The sequence below is a fragment of the Aethalodelphis obliquidens genome, unplaced genomic scaffold (genome assembly GCF_003676395.1).
Source record: "Aethalodelphis obliquidens isolate GAN/ISIS:26980383/991018 unplaced genomic scaffold, ASM367639v1 scaffold117, whole genome shotgun sequence".
Taxonomy (NCBI): domain Eukaryota; kingdom Metazoa; phylum Chordata; class Mammalia; order Artiodactyla; family Delphinidae; genus Aethalodelphis; species Aethalodelphis obliquidens.
Window position 1 is genome coordinate 355,755 of NW_020838061.1, and position 21,584 is coordinate 377,338.

The 21,584-nt window shown below is 35.0% G+C and overlaps 1 protein-coding gene across 9 annotated transcripts in view; it reads right to left on the reverse strand.

Annotated features, from left to right (window-relative positions):
- The window catches only part of RPS6KA6 (ribosomal protein S6 kinase A6), a 171,442-nt gene that overhangs the window by 72,228 nt on the left and 77,630 nt on the right, over positions 1 to 21,584 (reverse strand). For all 9 annotated transcript variants that reach the window (XR_003431008.1, XM_027097885.1, XM_027097887.1 and 6 more), the window contains 3 exons: positions 12,534 to 12,613; positions 2,017 to 2,123; positions 1,688 to 1,725 (listed from right to left, as the gene is read on the reverse strand). Coding sequence is in view for 8 of the 9 variants with exons in the window: in XM_027097885.1 (XP_026953686.1) it covers positions 1,688 to 1,725; positions 2,017 to 2,123; positions 12,534 to 12,613 (225 nt within the window). In the remaining variant the exon portion in view is untranslated. The remainder of the gene's footprint in view (positions 1 to 1,687; positions 1,726 to 2,016; positions 2,124 to 12,533; positions 12,614 to 21,584) is intronic.

Here is a 21,584-nt window from a genome sequence, read left to right on the forward strand (position 1 = left end):
ATTCTACTCTTTTCCCACCTTTCTTCCTCACCCATGACAAAACAGGCATAACTTATTAAGAAAAATGAAAATAATTAAATTCTAATTAGCATTGCAACTAAAGATTGACTGTTGTAAAATAAAAATTATGTATTATATAAAATTTCAAAACTCTACTCTTCTCTTCATATTTCTCTTCCTTATCCTCTTTGAATCTCTTTAAATCTGCTTTGCTTCTTTCATATAGTAGAAAGAGAATCAGGCTATGAATCAAAAAAAGATTTACTAAACTTTACTTGAACTTTGTCACATTTACTTGAGCTTTCAAGTTAACAACTTTATACTTTATTTTTACATTGAAGAAGTATACTTAGGAATTTAAAGCAACTTACCTTTAAAGTGTACTGGTCCAAAATTCTCTGTAAAGCCCACATCTTCATTTTATCTCTGTTTTAACATTCTGATAATTAAATACAGAATTTACTATCTATTTAAAACATAAGTAACCTTTTGAGATTGGCTCACTCAGCACAATGCCCTTGAGTCCATCCAAGTTGCTGTATATATCAAGAGTTATTTCCTTTTTATTGCTGGGTAGTATTCCATTGCATAGATGTATCACAGTTTGTTTATCCATTCACTCTCTGAAGGACATTTGGGACATTTCCAGCCTTGGGCTATTACAAACAGAGCTGCTATGAAAATTCATGTTTAGGTTTTTTGTGTGCATGTAAGTATTTATTTCTCTAGGATAAATGTTCAGGTGTGTGACTACTATACAGTTCTATTTATATCATATTCTTAAAATAACAAACTTAGAGATATAGAACAGATAAGTGGTTGCCAGGATTTAGGGAAGGTTGGAAGGGTGACTATAAATGGGCAGCACAGGAGAGTTCTTTTGTGGTTATAGATCAGTTTTGATTATTGATTGTGGTGATGGTATTTGACTCTACATATGTGAATAAAATGTTATGGAGATATACACAAAGACAAACAAAAAAAGAATATGTGCAAAAACTGGTGAAATTCAAGTAAAGTATATAGTCTAGTTAGTTGTAACTGTACCTATCAATTTCCTGGGTTTGATAATGCACTGTAATTTTGTAAAGTGTCACCATTGGGGGAAGCTGGGTGACGATACACAGGACCTCTTGGTACTATTTTTGCAACTTATTGTGAGTCTATAATTATTTTAAAAGTAAAGGTTTTTTTTAATGGTATAATAAGGATACCTTATGCCTAAAGGTCCTGTGAAAATTATCAGTGTTTCACATACAGTAAACACTCAACATTCAAAATAAAGTAAAATAAAATGTGTTTTTACAAAAGAAAGAATAAAATGAACCTCTTATTATGAAACACTTGGTTCAGAAGTTTATAATTCACTATATTTCAACTGTGATAACTACTTATGATAAATCTTTCAGCCTAGACTGAAACAAAAATGATGTGATTTTTCCTAGAAAACCAAATGTCATTTCTTAATGAGGACAGTGACTCTACCATATGATTTTTTGGTATTACAATTAGAGCATACTGAGAGTTATCTTATCCACCCTTTAAATGAATTTTAGTTCACCAAAGAAATAAACAAAATGCAAATTAAATCAAGAAAGAGGGAAAAAAACAGGCTTAGACAAATATATATATTAAAATAACAAAAAATATAAAACAGGCTTAGGGTAGAATGAGAAAATTTGCATACCTGTTAACTTGATATGTCCTATTTCATCAAGCAAAATGCTGTAAAGCAAAATTCACATTCAACAACGTGGGATAAAATATTTTTACATAAAACATTTACATAAAAATCATCATAAGAGGTCAATATCTATTTGATATACTGGAAAATTTTGAAATGACTAATTTAAAATCAATGGGTATCTTATGAAGATTACTTTTTAAAGTAAGTTTCATATAACTGCATAATTCACGTATATTTTCATATAATCTTTAAAATATAAGACTTAATGGAGAAAAAAGTAGTTATAGAAATACTGGTAACAGGGATACATAAAGACAATATAGCTTTACTTTTCTGGCTTCAGGTCTCTATATACAATTCCTAATCGGTGCAGATGATCCAAAGCAAGGGCCAGTTCTGCGAGGTAGAATTTCACATCTTCCTCTGTAAACAGAACCTAGAATAAAATAATAATTTACCATTTGATCTTTTTTTTTAATGTTGAATTTATTTAAAATTTCTTCTTTAAAAACCAGTAAACAGACAAGTCTAGGCAAACAAGAAAATAAAAGAAGTATATAGATGGAACTAAACTATTTAAGAATCCTTCTCGGACTTCCCTGGTGGTGCAGTGGTTAAGAACCCGCCTGCCAATGAAGGGGAAACAGGCTGGAGCCCTGGTCCGAGAAGATCCCACATGCCGCGGAGCAACTAAGCCAGTGCGCCACAACCACTGATCCTGCGCTCTAAAGCCCTCAAGCCACAACTACTGACCCCATGTGCTGCAGCTACTGAAGCCCACGTGCCTAGAGCCCGTGCTCTGCAACAAGAGAAGCCACCATAATGAGAAGCCTGCACACCACAATGAAGAGTAGCCCTCGCTCACTGCAACTAGAGAAAGCCCGCATGCAGCAACGAAGACCCAATGCAGCCAAAAAATAAAAGTAAATAAATAAATTAAATAAATAAATAAAATAAAATATACTGAAAAATTTTTTTAAAAATCCTTCTTTTCAACATTTTAATGTAGATCTTCCTAAAACATATTATGTAGCTTGCATATCTTTTTACCCTGAATGTACTGCACAGGATTTACCTTTTTAAAAATGACTTAGTGTCATAATTCGGTTATTATATTTAGTACACTACTATATAGGGATGCTCTCAGGATCTTTGCAGTATATTAGATATTTTGTTTTAGCATTGGTAATTCCACTATTTCCACTATTTTCTCTTTCACTGTCTACTATCACTTCTCAGGAATTTTGCTTTTAGCAGCTCTACTAACCTAAAGCTTCAATTATACCAACAAAAGTTGTCAAATTAGTAACTCATATTAAACACGGTTCTAAACCCAATCTCTGACCTAAGGGGTAGCTCCAAGACTCTTCTGCTAGTAGAATACATGAGCTTAAAGGCACTGAATTCCTCAATCTTTTTCTGCCTGGGAACAGAGGTGCTATGATGAAGTGAAAAGTGCACTGGACTTAGAATTAGAATTAGCAGTGTAATGTTTGACATTTCACTTAGCCCTCGGGGCTTCAGTTTCCAAATCTGTAAAATAAGGATAATAGTATCTGCTACATCTACTTAACAAGGTTGTTTTAAGAGTCAGCTTAGTTTATGTGGGGAAAAATACTTTGTAAATTGTAAAATCCTATGTGTGTAACCATGAGGTATTATTGTTATAGGTTTATGTCTATATCCATTCAAAAGTGAGTGTTAATTTACACACAAAATTGGGCATTACTCAACCATTAGATGTAATTGTTAAGATTTATCAAGGGCTTCCAATTGGCAAAACAAATAACTTGTCTGGAAATTGGTTATTTTCATTAAAGAAATATCTAGATTATTAGGAAGACTCAAAATTTTAAAGAAATATCATAAAATCTTATAACTGGCTTGCCCACTTAGAATTATGGCCACTGAATTACATTATGCAGACTCAGGTACTAGTAAAATTTCTGAGAATGAACAATGAAAGATAAATTTTGATATTATACCCACTTTTTAAAATGTTCTATAGAAAAACAATGATTGTTCATTATCTAAGTTTCAGGAGAATTCATTTGAATATTATAATGGTAAAAGTATAAGAACATCATTTTCACTTGGTATTTTATTAAGAAGAAAAACAGATGTTACCTATTTCACTTCTGAGGAAGGCTAATCAAAACGTTCATGGAAATTTAACACATAAGAAAACCCTAAACAAAAGTCTTTCAAACGCTAAAAGAAGAAAACTGCCTAGTTTACAGTTTATGACAAGCATATTACCTTGTCATGAAATTGTCTCTGAGGAAAGCTTCATGATGGACACAAATAAGAAACTTATTAAGTAACTATCACGTGCCAGCCACTTTTCATTATGTTATTACAATCTGTTATTACAATCTTCTAAACAACCCTATGAGGTAGGTATTATCACCACCTTACATATGGAGACTCAGAGTGATAAAGTAACTTGCCTAGAAAAACACAGTAAGAAGCAGGCAGGATTTGAACTCAGAAATAATTGTCCCTAAGAACTACCTCTTTCCCAGAAGCCACTTCTGCCATATGTTATGTTACAACTTTTTAAGTTTCAGGTTCACTACCATTAATGTTTTTCTATTCACTAATTATCCTGAGTCTCCCCCTAAATAAAAATCATCTAAAGCCCCAGCACCGTGAGGTAAGGGCTGCTAGTCTTTCTGTCTGCTCTTCAAGTCGTTCACGTATGTATCTATGAGGGTGTGTGTTTTAACATATTTGAGATCACACTACATAAACTATTTAGTGGCCTCCTTTTTCCCCACTTAATATTATATTATAGGCATTCTTCTATATCTTTAACTTATTAATAAAGAGTTTTCAATAGCTGTACAATCTCAACATACTAATTTACTATAATTTACCTAATGTTCATTTAGGTTATTTCCAGTTTTTCACTATTATAAATAACTCTGTAAATGCATATATATTTTTGATATTTATGGTTATTTCCCCAAAATGGATTTCTGAGAAATAAAAAAGCAAATACTAGGCAGTCAAGGAGAATAAATAGTCCAAGACTCTCGACATACAGAACAAAATTATTTGTCAAAGGGTTACAATAACTTACATTCCCATCAGCAGCTTATGAAAGCATTTGTCTTACCACATCCATGATAGCATTGAATATATCCTTTTAAAATATCTTTTCTAATTTGATATATAAAAATGGAATCAATTGTTCTGATTCTTAGGCTATATAATTTTCCATGTCTAGTGGCCTTTCCATTTTTTTAGTGAATTATCAGCAATGTTTTTGCCTATGTTCCATTATTTACTTACTGTTTTTTCAATTGGTACAAGCCCTTTAAATATTAAAAATGTCAGTCCTCCATCATATTATTTGTAAACATTTTCCCCACTTTGTGCTGGTTTTTGATGTTCAGTAATTCTTAATTTTATGTAGTCAAATTTATATATAATTTCTGTATGATTTTACTTCATTATTTTAATGATTTAGGAGACCTCCATTCAATAGTCAACTACACATTCAGTTGCATTTTCTTTTAGCATGAGAAGTTTTCCAGATTTAGCTGGAAATGTAAGTAATATTTATCTTTGTATGTGGTAGTGATAACAATTTAAAATGGTTTTTTTCTGAAATTCCTAACCAATTTCTCATATACGGTTTACTGAACAATCAATCTCTTTGCCATTAACTTGTGATTCTTCCTCTATTATAATAATATATGGTAAGTCATATATACCAGAATATTCCTGGACTATACAGTATGTTTCTAATCTTGTGTTGATACTGTGATGGTTTGCTTATAGCAGTAGCTTTATAAAGTTTTAAACAAGAGGTAGGGCAAGGAAATGGTGTTCTTTATTTTCAAAATGTCTTAGTTCTTTTCACTTGTTTACTTTTCCAAACACGCTGATAAAATCATCTGTCAATTCAAACAAGAATTCCTATTGGGACTTTGTTTGAAATTTTGTTAAGTCTACAAATTGATTCTGGAAGAAATGGAAGTTTTATAATTCTCAGCCATTCATCTCATTGTATTTTCTTGACATTAGCAAAATATGGTATGATCTAAGAGGTGTGTGTGTGTGTGTGTGTGTGTGTTTGTGAGGAGAGAAATTTGGGCAGGTGCTGTTCCCTTTAAAATATATATGATATACATTATAAATTTCTTTAACAAATACAAAAATGTATTTTTAAAAGTCTTTTTCTAAGGCATAAAGTTCTCATTTTTGATGATATAGCAGTTTTTTGTACATACACATGAAGTATAACCAATAAAAAACTTATTAATAAGCTGTCTATAGAAGTAACCATTAAATCATTTCTTAGCAGCCTGTTCAATGAATATACGAATTTATTGTCTTTTGGGAAATGCATTTAAAATGCTTGTTCTTACCTAATATTCCAGACTTAGGAATCAAAACTTACTGACTGCATCTCTGTGCTAGTATGGGTTTAGAGAGTCCCACATCGAGAATGGAGGTCTGAAGAGTTTAAAAGAAAATTAGAAATGACTACAAGTAAGAATTTCTCAAACATATTCTTCACGCTTCTACAATCTAACACAAGAAATCATGAATACTTGTTATACTATTGTCCCTCTGTGTCTTGGAACCAGCTTTTAATAAGGTCCTTTAAAGACCCACTGGGAAGGGGGTCCTAGACAGACCCCATCACATACTGAACTCTGTTTTAGAGTAAAGAATATACCAAGGTCACAGTCTATGTTCATGCATGGAATATTCTATACTGGAGGTAGACAGGTAGAGGCAGACAGAGAGACAGGTTTTAGCCACTTAAGCACTAGCTAGCATCCCAGAATCACACTGTTCCTTTCTCACAGCAAGTTCTAGAATTCTGAGAATCAAGAGTAGTTTTCTCATATTTTAATTATGGAAGTGAAATGTTGAACCACTATTACCCAATTAAAATTCTACTCCCAGACTACCACTTCAAGACAAAATGAGGTAGACAAAGACAGGATTTAATCTCCCATCTGAAACAACTAAAACACAGGACAAAATATATGAAATGACACTTTTCAAGACACTGGACTTCGCAACAAAGGACAGTGAATATTGAGAGATGGAAACAACCATACAACTGTCCTAGCTCACTACCTGGAAAGAGTTCTTAAGCAGCAATGCAGGGAGGGCAAAGTCAGGCCAGAGCCTGGAAGGCTCCTGAGTTGATGAGATGGAGCCGAGAGAGTGGGGAGACAAGAAGGACAGAATTCATAAGATAGAGTACAGAAGGGAGAATTACAGAGAGAGAACCGTAGAGTTATGTAGATGGTCTCTCTCAAGTATTCAGCAGAGAAATGCTCAGCGCATGTGAGTGAGGAAACCTGAGCCAGAAAAATAACCAATGGAAGTATTAGAGGGACTAATCCATGGAACTCACACAGGGCCAGGAATAGTTCCTATTACCTCCACACAGAGCAGAAAACCTCATAATTCACAGGGCACTGGACAGAGTAATCAGATGCTTCACAGTGGTGTAAAATCATCCCGATTAGACACTGCTCTGGTCCAGTTTAACAATCTGAAATAAACTAGTTCCGCACAAATTCCAGAACAAAGTTCAATAATATTTATAGGAATACAAAACAATCCATCACCTAACAAGGTGAATTTCAGGATGTCTGCCATCCAATGAAGAATTCCCAATCATGGATCTAAGGAAACTACTTGAGCCCAGGAAAAGAACAACCCTAAAAGATTTTTAAAAAAGAATTCACAGAGCTCACAAAGGACCAGGATAAGTCCTGTACCAAACAGTGAGAGTGAAAAATCTCATAATTGATAGGCTGGTTAGAGTACTAAGAAGGGTCATGTTTCAGTATTGGGAAAAATTAATCCTAAATTCTGCTTTGGTACCACATAACAAAGGTTAAAAGCAAGACTCAACAGGTTAACTGCATCCCAGAACAAAGCTAAATACTACTTATAAGAAAACACAAGTATCTAGAGTACAAGAAAATTAAATTCATAACACCTGCCATCCAATAAAAAATGACCATACAATTATGCTGCCACTGAAGCACAAAAGCAACCATAGACAATACTTAAACAAATGGGTGTGGTTGTGTTCCAATAAAATTTTATTTACAAATAATCAACAGGCCATATTTGGCCTGAGACTATAGATTCCTGACTCCTGAGTTAAAAATTTATACTACAAACCCTAAAGCAACTATTAAAATAAGACAACAACAAAATGTTATTTTGATAAAAAGCCAACCAAAGGTATAAAAATAAAATCATGTAAAATAATTAATTAAAAATAAGGCAGCAGGGCTTCCCTGGTGGCGCAGGGGTTGAGAGTCCGCCTGCCGATGCAGGGGACACGGGTTCGTGCCCCAGTCCGGGAAGATCCCATATGCCGCAGAGTGGCTAGGCCTGTGAGCCATGGCCGCTGAGCCTGCATGTCCAGAGCCTGTGCTCCGCGACGGGAGAGGCCACAACAGTGAGAGGCCCATGTACCACAAAAAAAAAAAAAAAAAGAGGCAGCAAAAGAGAAATAAAAGAACAAAGAACAGAAGGGACAAAAATAACTCCGTGAATAGAAAGATGGAGATTCAAACCCAACCATATCAATAGTCAGATTAAATGTTACAAGTCTGACACACCCATTAAAAAGCATAGATTTTCAGACTGTATAAAAGACAGGGACAATTACATGCTGCCTTAAGTACTGCACATTAAATATAAGGACAAATAGATTAAATAAAAATATGGAAAACAATATACTAAACTAACACTAATATTTTAAAAACCTGGAGTGCCTGTATTAATATTGACGTAGATTTCAAAGCAAAGAACATTAGCAGGGATAAAATAAGTCATCTCATAATGACAAAGTGTAAATTCACTAAGAGGGAATGATAACCCTAAAGGTTTACACACTTAATAACAGAACTTTGAAATACATGAAGCAAAATCTGACAGAAATTCAAGAAGAAATAGATAAATCCATAATTATAGTAAAAGGTTTCAATCCCTGTCTCTCAAAAAATGTTAGAACATGTAGAGAAAAAATTAGGAAGAATATAGTAGACTTAATACCACTATCAACCAACTTAATCTAATCGACATTTACAGAACCTTCTACTACCCAAAAGCAGAATACACATTCTTCTCAAGTACACATGGAACATTTACCAAGATATACCATGTTCTGAAGCATAAAATAATTTAAGTGAATTTAAGAGAATTCAAGTCATACAAAGTGTGCTTTATGACTACAATAAAATTAATTTAGAAATCAATAATAGAAATTTATCTGGAAACTGCCTAAATATTTTTAAATTAATTAGCATACTTCTAAATAACCCATGAGACAAAGAAGAAATAAAAGGAAATTAGAAAATACGGTGAACTAAAAGAAAATAAAAACATAACATATCAAAATTTGTGAGATGATGCTAAAGCAGTATTTAGAGGGAAACTTGTAACACTATATGCTTATATTAGAAAAGAAGAAAAGGTCTCAAATCAATAATTTCTGCTTCCATCTTAAAAACCAGAAAAGCTAGTGAAACACAAAATTAAGTAGAGAAAAATGAAGTAATAAAAATTAAAGTGGAAAACAATGAAACAGAAAACAAATACAATAGAAAAAATCAGTGAAACCAAAAGCTGGCTGATTCTCTAAGAAGAACAATAAAATTGATAAACCTCTAGCAAGGCTAAGTGAGATAAAAAAAGAAGACACAAAATACCAACATCAGGAATGATGATATCAACATCACTAACGATTCTATACCTATAAAAGTCATAAGGGGATATTATGAAAACTTTATGCCAGTGAATTTGATAACTTTGATGAAATGGACAAATTCCTTAAAAGACACAAGATACTAAAGCTCATTCAAAAAGAAAGATGAACCGAATGGCCCTAAGTATATTAAATAAATTGAATTTATAGTTAAACACCATACCATTAAAAAAACACTTCAGGCCCATATAGCTTCACTAGTGAATACTACCAATCATTTAATGACAATTTAACATTGAACTTTTCCAAAATATTGAAGAGGAGAAAATTCTACCCAACTCATTCTATGAAACCAGAATTGCTCAGACACCAAAATTAGATATAAACAATAAAGAAAACTACAGTCAAATATCTCTCATGAAAATAGATGCAAAAATTCTTAACAAACTTTTAGTAAATAACGTCCAATAATATGCAAAAAGGATAATACATCATGACTACATGGGGTTCATCCACAGATGCAAAGCTGCTTCAACATTTGACAATCAATCAATGTAATTCACCATATTAAAATATTAAAGAAGAAAAAAACATGATCATCTCAATAACTGCAAAAAAAAAGGATTTGACAAAATCTAACATACATTCCTGATAAAAACCCAACAAACTAGTAATAGAAGGGAACTTTCTCAACCTGATAAAGAACATGCAAAAAGACCTATACTTAACTTTGTAATTTATGGTGAAAATATGCTTTCCCCCCTAAAATCAGAAATAAGGCAAGAATGTCTGCTCTTACCAATACTTTTCAACACTGATCTGGAGGATCAAGCCAGTGTAACAAAGACAAATAAATGATGCCCATAATGGAAAAGAAGAAGTAAAACTCATGTGCAGACTACCAACAGAAAGTTCTAGTTGTAGTCTACCAAAAAGTTGCTAGATAAAATCAGTAATTTTAGTTATACTGTGGGATACAAAGTCCAATATACAAAAATAGTAATCATATTTCCATCCAATTTGAAAATAAAATTAAGAAAGTAATTCAAGTTACAACAGCATTTTTTAAAAAGAAAATACTTGGAGATAAATCTGACAAAAGACATGCAAGACCTGTACACTGAAAATGACAAGACACTGCCGAGAGAAATTACAGAAAACTTAAATAAATGGAGAGAGATACTATGTTCATGGATTGGAAGACTCAATACTGTGAAAATGTCAATTATCGGAAAATTGAACTACAGATTCAATACAATCCCAATCAAAATCCCAGCAGGCTTTTTTGTAGAAAGTGAAAAGCTGATTTTTAAATTGATATGGAAATGCAAAGGACCTGGAAGAGGCAAAACAACTTTGAAAAAGAAGAGCAAAGCTCAAGGATTTGCAGTACCTGACTTTAAGACATATTATAAAAGTACAGTAATCAAGAAAGTGTTGTATTGGCATAAAGACAGACAAACAGATCAACTGAACAGAACAGTGTCTACAAATAGATCTTCACATATACGGTCAATCGATTTTCAACAAAAAATGCAAGGTAATTGAGTGGAGAAAGCACAGTATTCTCCAATGATGATGCTAAAACAATGAGATATCTATATACGATAAAAAGGACTTCAACACATATTTATCACCATATATGAAAATGAACTCAAAATTGATTATAAACATAAATGTAAAACCAGAAACTACAAAACTTCTAGAAAATATAAGAGAAAATCTTTGTGACCTAGGATTAGGCGAATATGCCTTAAGCAGGACACCAAAAAACACAATTCATAAAAGGAAAAAATATATATAAATCAGACTTCATCAAAATTAAGAACTTCTGCTTTTTGAAAGACCCTGTAAAGAGTATGAAAAGACAAGTCATAGACCAGAAGAAAATATTTTCAAACATACATGATAAAAGACTTACCATCCAAAATATATAAAGACTCAAAATTCAGTAAGAAAATTACCCAATAGAAAATGGGCCAAAGATTTAAACAGACATTTCATCAAAAAAGATAGATATATGTCAACTAAGCACATGAAGAGATGCGTAACATCATTAGTTATTAGGGTAATGCAATTCAAAACCACAATATGGTGTCACTACACACTTACCAGATGTTCAAAATTAAAACAAGACTGACCATACCAAATGTTGGTAAGGAGATGGAGCAACTGAAACTCTCATATACTGCTGGTGGGAATATAAAAATTATATAACAAATTATATAACAATTTTCTTTGGAAAACAGTTTGACAGTGTCTTTAAAATGTTAAAATATAGACCTACTATATAACCCAGTCATTATATTCTTAGGTATTTAACCATGAAAGACGAACACATGTCCATACAATCACTTGCACATGAAAGTTTGTAGCAGCTTTATTAGTAATATCCAAAAATTGCAAAAAAACACACATATCCATCAACAAGTGAATGAATAAACAAATCATTGTATATCCATACAGTGGAATACCACTCAGCAATAAAAAGGAACTACTGATACGTGCAACAACTTGGATGAATCTCAAAATAATTATGCTGAGTTTAAAAGCCAGACCAAAAAAAGAACACATACTATATGATTCCATTTATATAAAGTCCTAGAACATGCAAACCAAACAGTGACAGAAAGCAGATTGAGTAGGGGTCAGGCAGGAGGGAAGCATTAAAAAAGGGCATAAGAAAACTGTTGGGGATGATGAATAAACTAAATATTTTTATCGTGCTGATGGTTTCACAAGTTTATACAAATGTCAAAAATTATCAAAGCATGTACTTTAATATGTGCAGTTTAGTGTATGTCAACTGTACCTCCATGAAGCTGTTTTAAACATGAATAAATTAAACACTACTCCCAGAGGCATTTTGGTAGCTTGAGTAGCCAAAGTCCTAGGTTTGCCCCTAGCTACTTCATCCAGTTATTTATACTGATCTTGTGCCTAAGAGAAAAATGAGTAACACATTGAGATGATCTAAATGACAGGCAGACAGAAAATGCCATTAACTGGAACATTCACTAAATACTATGTAACAAAAAAAGAATAATTAAAATTTCCGTAGGAAAAAAATTAGCAAAAGAAAAAAAAAACAATTATTCTTAGTTTTGTTTCAATAAAGTATAGCAAAAATTTACAAATACTCACTTCTTTGGATAATCTTGTGAAGACATCTCCTCCCCTGAGAAAATCCAGTATTAAATACAGCTTCCCTTCAGTCTGAAAGGCTAATTAGAAATTAGAATGTAGTAATAATAATTTTTAAGGCTTACAAAGCTTAGCATAGTTTTTAATTAATATATATGTTTAGAATTTTATTACTGAACACTATAAAACAATTAAGCATTTACTCACATGGTCCATGATTGGATAACATTATCTCAAAATTAAAACTAGTGTTGAAAAAGCTATAAACCCCTTGCCAGAACATAATCAACCTTGGATGTAGCTTTACACAGAAACTTGTACCACCGTCGTTTTCCTGATTTATGGAGCACCATGTTCTACTGCAATTGCCTTAACTCTACTTCCCCACCTACTGAAAATCTACTAATTCTGTCAAGCTCAACAAAAATGCCACCCCCTCTATTTAGCTTTCTTCTATTAAGGATTTCCCTCTTTTCACATTTCCCTGTAGCATCCTTAACCTCTTCCCCATCAGAATTACTTGTTACTACTTTTGAGATCTCATTGCACTTTATTTATGTCTCTCTTATGGTACTTAATCCATTTTGATTTATACAATTAATTGGACTCACATGTCTGTGTTCCCTATAGATTATAAATTTCTTGAGATCAGAGATTATTTCACCTCTAGAGCCCACTGAATTGAATAGAATGTTTTGAACACAACTGGTCTTTAGTGATTAATCTAATGATATCCTAGAGACTCAAGGAAGGAAATCTTTAGATAATACGACTACTCTCATTCCATTAGAGTAATGGGGAATAAAAGAATAATAGGTGGAAAATTCTAGAGGAATTTTTACAGAGAGAGTTGGGTACATACTATAATGCATTATTTGTCAAAATTACCTAAGAATAAAATCAATAGCTGCTATCTTTTTAAATTTCAAAAATTGAGAGTGACATAGTAGATTGGATCAATGATTTAATAATGTATATGCCACTGAATTCTCCAGGAAAGCCAAATGCCACAATCTCATGCATACATTAAACTAGCAATGGAGCCATGATTAAAACTCAGAACTGCATGGATTAGAAGAATTAATATTGGTGACCCAAAGCAATCTACAGATACAATGCAATCACTATCAAAATAACAATGGCATTTTTCACAGAAATAGCACAAATAGTTTTAAAATTTGTATGGAAACACAAAAGACCCTGAATAGCAAAAACAATAACGGAAAAGAAGAATAAAGCTAGAGGCATCACACTTCCTGACTTTTAGACCATGCTAAAAGCTACAAAAATCAGAACAGTATGGTACGGTCACAAAAAGAGCCATACAGATCAATGGAACAGAATAGAGACCACAGAAATAAACCCATGCACTTATGGTCAATGAATCTACGACAAAGGAGGCAAGAATATACAATGGAGAAAAACAATCTCTTCAATAAGTGGTGCTGGGAAAACTGGACAGCTGCATGTAAAAGAATGAAATTAGAAAATTCTCTAACACCACATACAAAAATAAGCTCAAAATGTATTAAAGACCTAAACCATAAAATTCCTAGAAGAGAACACAGGCAGGATACTCTGACATAAATCGTAGCAATGTTTTTTTTGGATCTGACTCCTCAGGAAATGGAAACAAAAGCAAAAATAAGCAAATGGGACCTAATTAAAATTAAAAGCTTTTGCACAGCAAAGGAAACCATCAATGAAATGAACAAACCTACTGAATGGGAGAAAATATTTGCAAATGATATGACCAATAAGGAATTCATATCCAAAATATATAAATAGCTCATATATCTCATCATCAGAAAAAACAAACAACCCAATTAAAAAGTGGGCAGAACACCTGAATGGACATTTTTCCAAAGAAGATATACAGATAGCCAACTGGCACATGAAAAGATGCTCAACATCGCTAATCATCAGAGTATCAAAACCCCATATCAAAACAACGATGACGTATCACCTCACACCTGTCAGAATGGCTATAATCAAAAAGTCTACAAATAACAAATGTTGGAGAAGATGTAGAGAAAAAGGAACTCTCATACACTGTCAATAGGAATGTAAATTGGTGCAGCCACTGTGGAAAACAGTATGGAGGTTCATCAAAAAAATAAAAAATATAACTATCATATGATCCAGCAATTCCACTCCTGGGTATATATATGAAGAAAAAGAAAATATTACCACAAAAAATATATGCACCCCAATGTTCACAGCAACATTTTTTACAATAGCCAAGATAGGGAAGCAACCTAAGTGTCCATCAACAGGTGAATGGATAAAAAAGATGTGGTGGGAGGAATCGGGAAGATGGCAGAAGACTAAGACGCGGAGATCACCTTCCTCCCCACAGATACACCAGAAATACATCTACACGTGGAACAACTCCTACAGAACACCTACTGAACGCTGGCAGAAGACCACAGACCTCCCAAAAGGCAAGAAACTCCCCACGTACCTGGGTAGGGCAAAAGAATAAACAGAGACAAAAGAATAGGGATGGGACCCACACCAGTGGGAGGGAGCCATGAAGGAGGAAAGGTTTCCACACATTAGGAAGCCCCTTCTCAGGCGGAGACTGTAGGTGTCGGAGGTGGGAAGCCTCAGAGCAGCGGAGGAGAGCACAGCAACAGGGGTGCAGAAGGCAAAGCAGAGAGATTCCCACACAGAGGATTGGTGGAGACCAGCACACACCAGCACTAGAGGCTTGTCTGCTCACCCACCGGGGCGGGCGGGGCTGGGAGCTGAGGATCGGGTTTTGGTTGGAGCGCAGGAAGAGGACTGGGATTGGCGGCGTGAATACAGACTGCAGGGGGTTAGTGCACCACGGCTAGCCGGGAGGGAGTCCGGGGAAATGTCTGGACCTGATGAAGAGGCAAGAGACCTTTTCTTCCCTCTTTGTTTCCTGGTGCGTGAGGAGAGGGGATTAAGAGCGCTGCTTAAAGGAGCTCCAGAGACGGGCATGAGCCGCGGCTAATAGTGTGGACCCCAGAGATGGTCATGAGATGCTAAGGCTGCTGCTGCGGCCACCAAGAAGCCTGTGTGTGAGAACAGGTCACTATCCACACCTTCCTTCCAGGGAGCCTGTGCAGCCCGCCACTGCCAGGGTCCCAGGATCCAGGGACAACTTCCCTGGGAGAACGCACTGTGCACCTCAGGCTGGTGCAACGTCCCGCCGCCCTCTGCCACTGCAAGCTCACCCTGCATCCGCACCCGTCCCTTCCTGTGGCTTGAGTGAGCCAGAGCCTCCGAAGCAGCTGCTCCTTTAACCCCTTCCTGTCTGAGTGAAGAAGACATGCCCTGCGGCGACCTACACGCAGAGGCAGGGCAAAATCCAAAGCTGAGCCCCAGGAGCTGTGCGAACAAAGAAGAGAAAGGGAAATCTCTCCCAGTAGCCTCAGAAGCAGCAGATTAAATCTCCACAATCAACTTCAAGTACCCTGCATCTGTAGAATATGTGAATAGACAAAGAATCAGCCCAAATAGAGGAGGTGGATTTTGAGAGCAAGATTTATTATTTTTTTCCACTTTTCCTCTTTTTGTGAGTGTGTATATGTATGCTTCTGTGTGAGATTTTACTTGTATAGCTTTCTTTCACCATTTGTCCTAGGGTTCTATCCATCCGTTTTGTTTTTTCTTTTAAAAAAGTTTCTTTCTTAATAATTATTTTTATTTTAATAACTATTTTATTTTATCTTACTTTATTTTATTTTATCCTTTCTTTCTTTCTTTCTTTCTTTCTTTCTTTCTTTCTTTCTTTCTTTCTCTCTGTATTTCTTTCTTTGTTTCATTCTTTCTTTCTTTCATTCTACATTTTCTCCCTTTTATTATGATTCATGTGGATGAAAGGCTCTTGGTGCTGTAGCCAGGAGTCAGTGCTGTGCTTCTGAGGTGGGAGAGCCAACTTCAGGACACTGGGCCACAAGAGACCTCCCAGCTCCACATAACATCAAAAGGCAAAACTCTCACAGAGATCTCCATCTCAACACCAGCATGCAGCTTCACTCAATGACCAGCAAGCTACAGTGCTTGACACCCTATGCCAAACAACTAGGAAGACAGGAACACAACCTCACCCATTAGCAGAGACGCTGCCTAAAATCATAATAAGTCCACAGACACCCCAAAATACACCGCCAAACGTGGACCTGCCTACCAGAAAGACAAGATCCAGCCTCATCCACCAAAACACAGGTACTAGTCCCCTCCACCAGGAAGCCTACACAACCACTGAACCAACTTTAGCCACTGGGGACAGACACCAAAAAAAACAGGAACTATGAACCTGCAGCCGGCAAAACGGAGACCCCAAACACAGTAAGATAAGCAAAATGAGAAGACAGAAAAACACACAGCAGATGAAAGCACAAGATAAAAACCCACCAGACCTAACAAATGAAGAGGAAATAGGCAGTCTATCTGAAGAAGAATTCAGAATAATGGTAGTAAAGATGACCCAAAATCTTGGAAATAAAATACACAATATGCAAGAAACATTTAACAAGGACCTAGAAGAACTAAAGATGAAACAAGCAATGATGAACAACACAGTTAATGAAATTAAAAATACTCCAGATGAGATCAATAGCAGAATAACTGAGGCAGAATAACGGATAAGTGACCTGGAAGACAAAATAGTGGAAGTAACTACTGCAGAGCAGAAGAAAGAAAAAAGAATGAAAAGAACTGAGGACAGTCTCAGAGACCACTGGGACAACATTAAACGAACCAACACTCGAATTATAGGGGATCCAGAAGAAGAAGAGAAGAAGAAAGGGACTGAGAAAATATTTCAAGAGATTATAGTTGAAAACTTCCCTAATATGGGAAATGAAATAGTTAATCAAGTCCAGGAAGCACAGAGAGTCCCATAAAGGATAAATCCAAGGAGAAACATGCCAAGACATATATTAATCAAACTGTCAAAAATTAAATACAAAGAAAATATATTAAAAGCAGCAAGGGAAGAACAACAAATAACACACAGGGAATCCCCATAAGGTTAACAGCTGATCTTTCAGCAGAAACTGTGCAAGCGAGAAGGGAGTGGCAGGACATATTTAAAGTGATAAAGGAGAAAAACCTACAACCAAGATTACTCTACCCAGCAAGGATCTCATTCAGATTTGATGGAGAAATTAAAACATTTACAGACAAGCAAAAGCAGAGAGAGTTCAGCACCACCAAACCAGCTTTACAACAAATGCTAAAGGAACTTCTCTAGTCAAGAAACACAAGAGAAGGAAAAGATCTACAATAACAAACCCAAAACAATTAAGAAAATGGGAATAGGAACATACATATCGATAATTACCTTAAATGTCAATGGATTAAATGCTCCCACCAAAAGACACACACTGGCTGAATGGATACAAAAACAAGATCCATAAATATGTTGTCTACAAGAGACACACTTCAGGCCTAGAGACACATACAGACTGAAAGTGAGGGATTGGAAAAAAATATTCCATTCAAATGGAAAGGAAAAGAAAGCTGGAGTAGCAATTCTCACATCAGACAAAATAGACTTTAAAATAAAGACTATTACAAGAGACAAAGAAGGACACTACATAATGATAAAGGGATCGATCCAAGAAGAAGATATAAGACTTGTAAATACTTATGCACCCAACATAGAAGCAGCTCAATACATAAGGCAAATACTAGCAGCCATAAAACGGGAAATCGACAATAACAAATTCATAGTAGGGGGCTTTACCACCCCACTTTCACCAATGGACAGATCATCCAAAATGAAAATAAATAAGGAAACACAAGCTTTAAATGATACATTAAACAAGATGGACTTAATTGATATTTATACGACATTCCATCCAAAAGCAACAGAATACACATTTTTCTGAAGTGCTCATGGAACATTCTCCAGGATAGATCATATCTTGGGTCACAAATCAAGCCTTAGTAAATTTAAGACAATTGAAATTTTATCAAGTATCTTTCCCAACCACAACGCTATGAGACTAAATATCAATTACACGAAAAGATCTGTAAAAAATACAAACACGTGGAGGCTAAACAATACATTACTTAATAACGAAGTGATCACTGAAGAAATCAAAGAGGAAATCAAAAAATACCTAGAAACAAATGACAATGGAGACACGATGACCCAAAACCTATGGGATGCAGCAAAAGCAGTTCTAAGAGGGAAGTTTATAGCAATACAATCCTACCTTAAGAAACAGGAAACATCTCGAATAAACAACCTAACCTTGCACCTAAAGCAATTAGAGAAAGAAGAACAAAAAAACCCAAAGTTAGCAGAAGGAAATAAATCATAAAGATCAGATCAGAAATAAATGAAAAAGAAATGAAGGAAACAATAGCAAAGATCAATAAAACTAAAAGCCGGTTCTTTGAGAAGATAAACAAAATTGATAAACCATTAGTCAGACTCATCAAGAAAAAAAGGGTGAAGACTCCAACCAATAGTATCAGAAATGAAAAAGGACAAGTAACAACCGACACTGCAGAAATACAAAAGATCATGAGAGATTACTACAGGCAACTCTATGCCAATAAAATGGACAACCTGGAAGAAATGGACAAAATCATAGAAATGCACAACCAGACAAGACTGAATCAGGAATAAATACAAAATATGAACAGACCAATCACAAGCACTGAAATTGAAAATGTGATTAAAAATCTTCCAACAAACAAAAGCCAAGGACCAGATGGCTTCACAAGCAAATTCTATCAAATATTTACTGAAGAGCTAACACCTATCCTTCTCAAACTCTTCCAAAATATAGCAGAGGGGGGACACTCCCAAACTCCTTCTATGAGGCCACCATCACCCTGATACCAAAACCAGAAAAGGATGTCACAAAGAAAGAAAACTACAGGCTAATATCACTGATGAACATAAATGCAAAAATCCTCAACGAAATACTAGCTAACAGAATGCAACAGCACATGAAAAGGACCATACACCACGATAAAGTGGGGTTTATTCCAGGAATGCAAGGATTCTTCAATATATGCAAATCGATCAATGTGATACACCAGATTAACAAATTGAAGGAGAAAAAATATATGCTCATCTCAATAGAGGCAGAGAAAGCTTTCGACAAAATTCAACACCCATTTATGATAAAAACCCTGCAGAAAGTAGGCACAGAGGGAACTTTCCTCAACACAATAAAGGGCATGTATGACAAACCCACAGCCAACATCATCCTCAATGGTGAAAAACTGAAAGCATTTCCACTAAGATCAGGAACAAGACAAAGTTGCCCACTCTCACCACTCTTATTCAACATAGTTTTGGAAGTTTTAGCCACAACAATCAGAGAAGAAAAGGAAATAAAAGGAATCCAAATCGGAAAAGAAGAAGTAAAGCTGTCACTGTTTGCAGATGACTTGATACTATACATAGAGAATCCTAAAGATGCTACCAGAAAACTACTAAAGATAATCAATGAATTTGGTAAAGTGGCAGGATACAAAGTTAATGCACCGAAATCTCTGGCATTCCTAGATACTAATGATGAAAAATCTGAAAGTGAAATCAAGAAAACACTCCCATTTACCACTGTAACAAAAAGGATAAAATATCTAGGAATAAACCTACCTAAGGAGACAAAAGACCTGTATGCAGAAAATTATAAAACACTGATGAAAGAAACTAAAGATGATACAAATAGATGGAGAGATATACAATGTTGTTGGATTGGAAGAATCAACATTGTGAAAATGACTCTACTACCCAAAGCAATCTACAGATTCAATCCAATCCCTATCAAACTGCCACTGGCATTTTTCACAAAACTAGAACAAAAAATTTCACAATTTGTATGGAAACACAAAAGACGCCGAATAGCCAAAGGAATCTTGAGAACGAAAAAGGGAGCTGGAGGAATCAGGTTCCCTGACTTCAGACTATACTACAACGCTACAGTACTCAAGACAGTATGGTACTGGCACAAAAACAGAAATATAGAGCAATGGAACAGGACAGAAAGCCCAGAGATAAACCCATGCACATATAATCACCTTAACTTGGATAATCAAGGCAGGAATGTACAGTGGAGAAAGGACAGACTCTTCAATAAGTGGTGCTGGGAAAACTGAACAGGTACATGTAAAAGTATGAGATTAGATCACTCCCTAACACCATACACAAAAATAAGCTCAAAATGGATTAAAGACCTGAATGTATGGCCAGAAACTATCAAACTATTAGAGGAAAACATAGGCAACACTCTCTATGACATAAATCACAGCCATATCCTTTTTGACCCACCTTCTAGAGAAATGGAAATAAAAACAAAAATAAACAAATGAGACCTAATGAAACTTAAAAGCTTTTGCACAGCAAAGGATACCATAAATAAGACCAAAAGACAACCCTCAGAATGGGAGAGAATATTTGCAAATGAAGCAACTGACAAAGGATTAATCTGCAAAATTTAAAAGCAGCTCATGCAGCTCAATAACAAGAAAAAGCCAAACAACCCAATCCAAAAATGGGCAGAAAATCTACATAGACATTTCTCCAAAGAAGATATACAGATTGCCAACAAACACTTGAAAGAATGCTCAACATCATTAATCATTAGAGAAATGCAAATCAAAACTACAATGAGATATCATCTCACACCGGTCAGAATGGCCATCATCAAAAATCTAGAAACAAAAATGCTGGAGAGGGTGTGGAGAAAAGGGAACACTCTTGCACTGCTGGTGGGAATGTGAATTGGTACAGCCACTATGGAGAACAGTATGGAGGTTCCTTAAAAAACTAAAAATAGATCTACCATATGACCCAGCAATCCCACTACTGGGCATATACCCTGAGAAAACCATAATTCAAAAAGAGTCATGTACCAAAGTGTTCATTGCAGCTCTATTTACAATAGCCAGGAGATGCAAACAACCTAAGTGTCCATCATCGGATGAATGTATAAAGAATATGTGGCACATATATACAATGGAATACTACTCAGCCATAAAAAGAAACAAAATTGAGTTATTTGTAGTGAGGGGCATGGACCTAGAGTCTGTCACACAGAGTGAAGT